A 5722-nucleotide genomic window follows, 5' to 3' on the forward strand; every position below is an offset into this window, starting at 1 on the left:
GGCCCCATCCTCTCGACACCCTCCCTTCACATACTTGTACGCACTGATGAGATCGCCTCTCGGTCTTCTCTTCTCCAGGCTAAACAGGCCCAGCTCTCCCCGCCTTTCTTCATAGCAGAGGTGCTCCAGAGTCTGAAACGGAAGTCGCCATGCGTGCAGGCTGCACCGGAGCGCCAGTCCAAAGGCCTGTGGGCATGCCTGCAGGGGTGGTCTTTCTCTCAGCCGTCACTGATGCTTGGCTCCAGAGGGGAGGCGCCTCCAAAGTGCTTTTGCTGCACGGGGCTCTCCTCAACCAAGCGGCTGAGACGGGTGTGGCACACCAAGAGGTTGCACCTCGCTGGTGCGCGAGGGTGCAGGAGGAAGCGTCGCATGGGATAGGGCGCGAGAGGGAAGAGGGCTGCAGGAAAGCTGATTGATAGGCAAGGATCACCTCCTCCACGCTCCACGCGTGCCCAACCTGGGAGCCTTCCACGAGGGAAGGGCTGGCTGGACAGAGGAGGGGAGAGCAGTGGATGTTGTCTGCCTTGAGGTCAGTAAGGCTTTCCACGCTGCCTGCCCTCACATGCCCTCCGAGGCAAGCTGAGGAAGTAGGGGCGAGATGAGCAGGCAGTGAGGGGGACTGAGAAGTGGCTGAACGGCAGAGCTGCGAGGGTTGTGATGAGTGGTGCAAAGCCTAGGTGGAGGCCAGTAACACAAGGTGCAGGCCAAGGGTCAGTGCGGGCTCTGGTCCCGTTCCTCTTCTTCCTCAGTGGCCCGGGTGATGGGGCAGAAAGCACCCTCAGCAAGCTGGCTGCTAAACCAGGGGGGATGGAAAACAGGGAGGAGTGGCTGACGCACCAGAGGGCTGTGCTGCCATTGAGAGGGCCTTTGACGGACTGGAGAGACGGGCTAAGAGGAACCTCCTGAAGCTCAACAAGGGGAAAGGCCAAGTGCTGCACCTAGGCAGAAAGAAGTCCATGCACCAGTACAGGCTAGAGGCCAACGTGCTGGAAAGCAGCTCTTGGGGGAAAGCCCTGGGCGTCCTGGTGCACAAGTTGCCCGTGAGCCTGCACTGCACCCTTGTGGCCAAGGCGGCCAGCGGCCTGCTGGGCTGTGGTTAGGAGGAGCCTTGGCAGCAGGTGGAGGGAGGCGGTCCTGCACAGCTGGAGTGCTGTGGCTGGTGCTGGGCTGCCCCGGCCAAGGGAGATGTGGAGCTCCTGGAGTGAGTCCAGCGATGGGCTACGAAGATGCTGAAGGGCCTGCAGCATCTCTCCCAGGAGGACAGGCTGCGAGCTGAGGCTGTCTCTTGGCGGCCATGCGGGCCGCAAGGACAAAACGCTTGTGGTTTTGGCAAAAGAGAGCTGGAAGCCAGGTGACGGCAGAGCTGCAGATTGCCAAGAGCGGCCAATGCCTTTTGCAACTGGCAGCGGGACCTTCTCCTTCAGCTTGCTTGGGAGGAGAGTGCCCCTGCTCACAGGGGCCGACGGAGGGGGCCTCTTCTCTAGTTGCAGCCTGCTGCCGGGATGCTGCTTCTGCCAGTCGCGGCTCCGGTCAGGCCACGTCACCTCCTGCCCCTTTCCCCCGTGTCCTGGGAAGAGCTGCACCCGGGAAACATCCCGCCTGCCATGCCTGCGTGCTGCCTTGCTCGGAAGCCCCTGCTGGAGCAGCATCGGCTCCCTGCGGCTTCTCTCTGCCCCTGACTGCAAACTGCTGCCCTCTGGCGGTGTCCCTTGACTCCCGGACAGAGAGGCACTTCCCCCCAAAATCTCGCCTGCCGTCTCCGACAACGGCACTAGCAGGGCTACCGCTGCTCAGTCACTTGCCCTCCTGCTGCGTCCGTATGCCAGGGCATTCAAAGAGCCCTGCCGGACCCAGAGACGCGGGCACAAGTCCGTGGGCTATGTGCAGCGGCCGAGCGCTTGAAAGAGAGACAAGGAGCAGACTCAAGAGAGTCCTGCGCAAAAGTGCTTTGTTGCAGTGAAGGTGCACGGGCGTCAGTCAGAAGCCCCCCGGCTCCTGCCCCACGGCTCCCCTGGGCCCCCAGCGGGGAGTTAAGCGCTCCCCAAAGACAAGTTCCGACAGGCCAAAGCACACTGCACGTGCCGCCGGGGTTGCCGCTCTTACCGTGTGGCAGGGGTGCTGCCAAGGGGGTTTTTCCCTTTCCTTTTTCTTCTTTCCTTGAGTTCCTTCCCGTTTTTGTCTTTCCTTTTTTTAACCTCGTCTTTTCTTCCCCACACTTTTCTCTCTGCTTCCTCATCTGCTCCGGTCTAATCTACCCCATCTTAACGCTCCCTCTCTGATCTCCCTGTTTCTTTGCACCCCGGTTTTCTCCTCTGCTTTTCTCCCCATTCCTTTCTCCCCGTTTTGCTCCTCTTTTCTCCCCTTTTCTTTCTCCCTCCCTTTTTTCTCCCCCTTTCCTTCTCCCTGCGGCTTCTCCTCCCCATTTGTTCTCCGCCTTTTTCTCTTCCCTCTTTTTCCTCCCATTTTTCACCCCTTCCATTCTCTCCCTTCTTCCTCCCCGCCTTTTCTTCCCTCTTTCCTTTCCTCCCCCTTCCCCCCTTTTTCCTCCCCCATTCTTCTCCCTTCTTTTCCCTCCCCCTTTCCCTATCCCACTTTTCCCCTGTTCTTCTCCCCCTTTATCTCCCTTTTTCCCCCTTCGACTTTTTCCCCCCATTTTCCCTCACCTTTCTGCTCCCTCTTTTTCCCCCCTTTTTGCTTCCCCCATTTTCTCTCCCCCTTTTTCTCTCCCCTTCTTTTCGCCTGCTTTCTTTTCTCCCTGCTTTTCCCTTCCCCTTTTACTCCTCCTTTCTTCTCCCATGTCTCTCCCGCTTTTTTTCTCCCTTCTTCTCCCTTCCCCTTTTCTCTTCCCTCTTTTCTTATCTCCCCTTTTCCAAACCCCTTTGCTCCCCCCTTTCTTCTCCCCCTTTTTGCTCTCCCCCTTCCTTTCTCCCACTTTCCTACCTCCCCCCTTTCTTCTCCCTCTTTTTGCTTCCCCTGCCTTCCCCTTCTTTCCTCCCCCTTTATGCTCCCTTCTTTCACCCTGTACCCCTCTTCTTCTCCCCTTTTTTCTCTTTCCCCTTCTTCTCTCCCTCCTTTTTCTTCCCTCTTTACTTCTCTCCCCGTTTTCTCCCTCTTTTTGCTTACACCCCTTTTTCTCCACCTTTTTTTCTCCTCACTCTTTTCTCCACCAGGCTTTCTCCCCCTTCTTTCTCTTTATTTCCTCTTCACCTCTTTTCTTACACCTTTTTCTTCCCCCTTTATTTTCTCTTCAGCTCTTTTCTCTCCATTTCTTATCCTTCTCTTTCTCTTTCTCTTTCTCTTTCTCTTTCTCTTTCTCTTTCTCTTTCTCTTTCTCTTTCTTTCTCTCTCCTTCTTCTCCTTCTCCTTCTCCTTCTTCTTGACCTTCTTCTTGACCTTCTCCTTCTCCTTCTCCTTCTCCTTCTCCTTCTCCTTCTCCTTCTCCTTCTCCTGCTCTTTCTCGTGGTCCTTGTGGCCCGCCAGCAGGAAGTGGGAATGGCAGCAGGTCCCAGCAGTGTTATGGAAAGGCCCTGGGGAGCAGGACAGCAGCTCTCTGGGGAGCACCTGCCGGGCACTGCGGGTGCAGAGGCAGCTGAGACCGGGGCAGGCAAGGGGGCAGGCGGTTGCTCCAGGGCCTCCTTCGCCAAGCTCGGCTCTTGCTGCTCAACCGCAACATTGTCCGCAGTGCTGGCGTGTTCCTGGTGCCTTCTGCCTCCCGAGCGGTCGGGGGAGGACAGGGCTGGCTCCGAGCGCCTCCTGGGCATTGTGCTGAGCTGCTTTTCCAGAGGAGGCAGTGGAGGGGCAGAGGCACACGTGCCATCTCTGGGGCTTCTCCCTCGGGGCTGCTGCAGCTCAGCGGCTGGGGGGCCGCAGGCAGCTTCTGCAGCGTCCTGCTGAGCGGCCCCTGGGTGCGCTGTGGGGAGAAAGAGCTTGTTAGCTAGTTTTCCTGGCTTCTGAAGGGGAGCAAGGAGACTTTCCCGGTGGGAGCACGCAGCCCAGGCGCATGGCAAGCTGCAGCCTGAGCACCTCTAGAAGTGAGGAGCAGGTCAGGAGACGCAAGCACCCCTGGGGGCCATGACCTGCACGGGGAGAGCGCAGGTCCAGTGCATAGTGAGCAGTGCTGTGAAGAGCAGAGGTTTAACAACTGGGACACCTTTTGTGGAGTGAGGATTGTCCTGAAGTGGCAGGAAGTGCTGCAGGAGCAGAGCCCTGCCATAGGGTCTTGCACCCTCTGCACCTCTCTGCATTGCCACAGACATCTTCCGATCTCCAGCTAAAGCACTGGGACCAGCAGCCCTGGGTGGTGCCAATCCTCCGTGCCTCGTCCTACCTGCGGAGCTGCCCGTGTGCTCGGGTGCCTCCGCAGCCGAGGGGCTGCAAGGCAAGGCCACGTCGTCCCCAAAGATAGCTGTGCAGTTCTCGATGAGAAACTCCACCAGCACCATCACCTGCACAGTGAAAAGCAGGGATGTCAGGGCAAGGGGCTGAGAACCTGCTCAGCAGTCTTTCCTGCTCCTCAGTGCCGTTTCTGCGCCAAAAGCTGTAGCTCTGGGGCTGCGGCTCCATTAAGAGATGTGCCTGTCGCGTGGCGCAGAGCCCAGCTGAGGGGCTGGCTGGTGAGTTCAGCATACCCTGTCGTAGATCTCTCTCTGCACTTCCAGCGGGAGTGTGCTGTCCGTGCCCGGGCTCAGCATGCTGGGCCCCACCCAGATGGCCAGGTTGCTGGCGCCCATCCTGCTGGTGCCTGCGTTCTGGCTGATGCGGTGGAGCACCGCGAGCAAGGGCTTGAGCAGCAGCACATTTGCCCTGGGCAGTTGGTCAGCCACCCTGAGCAAACACAAAGAAAAGGCGCCGTGAATTCAGGGGGCAGCGGCTGCTGCCGCTTCTGGGAGCAAGGCTCAAGGCAACTGCCACAAGTGGCGCCTCCTCCCACGAGAGGAACGCCGGTGCTCTCTCTCGCCTTTCCACGTGTGCTGTCGAGAAAGGCCCGACAGCACGTGCTTAAGTACGAGACCTTGAATGAGAACATCTGGACTGGGAGGTGGGCGCTTCATCAGTAGATGGACAGTGGGAATAAAGGCGAGGTGGTCGGGAGACGTCGTGGGAGGCTTTGCAAAGGCCCGTGAAAGCCTGTGGCTGTGTTGTGTGGTATCGGCACGAGCAAGCGGATAGAAGTGTCGGGCTCTGCCACAGACTGCCCGTTTCCAGAGAAGGCCCCAGCCTCTGCCACCCGCTCCAGAACGGTGGGACTGGCTACACACTTACTCCCTCAGGCCTTCAATCTTCTCCTCCCTGCTTGGCTTCTCCAGAGCCAGCATCCAGCTGTCGTAGAGGGCCGCCGAGAGGAGCGTGCAGGGGATATTTCGCAGGAAGTCCTGCAAGGCCGAGATACGGAGATGAGGCTTGGACACCACGCCTGAGGCCAGACGGAGCATCCACGGGCACTTGGGCTCCCCAGGAGGCAGGCTGCTTGGAGCTACCCGCTCTCAAAGGAGCTCCTGGCCGCTGACAGAGCGAGCAGTGGGCTGCGCGAGGACTGCCCCGCTTGGGCACGCTCGTGGGAGTGCAAGAAGAGGCCCTAGTGCCTATGAGCCTCTAGTGCACCCAGAAACCTCAGTCTTCCTCCCTCAGGAGGCTGCTGGGGAGCAGGAGGAGGACGAGGAGGAGGAGGTGACTTTTCCCAGGGCAGGCACAAGCAGGAGAACGGGCAAGCAGGTGGCAAACA

At 59.1% G+C, this 5722-nt stretch overlaps 1 protein-coding gene across 1 annotated transcript; it reads right to left on the reverse strand.

The window, feature by feature from the left end:
* Positions 1-3117: 3117 nt before the first annotated feature.
* LOC138066808 (rho GTPase-activating protein 35-like) lies at positions 3118-5373 on the reverse strand. The gene is made up of 3 exons (XM_068939196.1): positions 5263-5373; positions 4629-4824; positions 3118-3910 (listed from the first exon to the last, which is right to left on the reverse strand). The coding sequence occupies exons 1-3, from the start codon at positions 5313-5315 to the stop codon at positions 3515-3517; spliced, it is 645 nt and encodes a 214-aa protein (XP_068795297.1). The 5' UTR covers positions 5316-5373; the 3' UTR covers positions 3118-3514.
* Between the last annotated feature and the right edge of the window lie 349 nt (positions 5374-5722).

Source organism: Struthio camelus, chromosome 3 (genome assembly GCF_040807025.1).
Source record: "Struthio camelus isolate bStrCam1 chromosome 3, bStrCam1.hap1, whole genome shotgun sequence".
Classification (NCBI taxonomy): Eukaryota; Metazoa; Chordata; class Aves; order Struthioniformes; family Struthionidae; genus Struthio; species Struthio camelus.

Coding starts and splice junctions, on each gene's coding strand:
- LOC138066808 (XM_068939196.1), bottom strand. CDS start 5,315: ATGCTGGCTCTGGAGAAGCCAAGCAGGGAGGAGAAGATTGAAGGCCTG. Junction 4,825..5,262: donor AAGATTGAAGGCCTGAGGGA/GTAAGTGTGTAG, acceptor GTGTTTGCTCAG/GGTGGCTGACCAACTGCCCA. Junction 3,911..4,628: donor AGAGAGAGATCTACGACAGG/GTATGCTGAACT, acceptor TTCTCCCCACAG/CGCACCCAGGGGCCGCTCAG.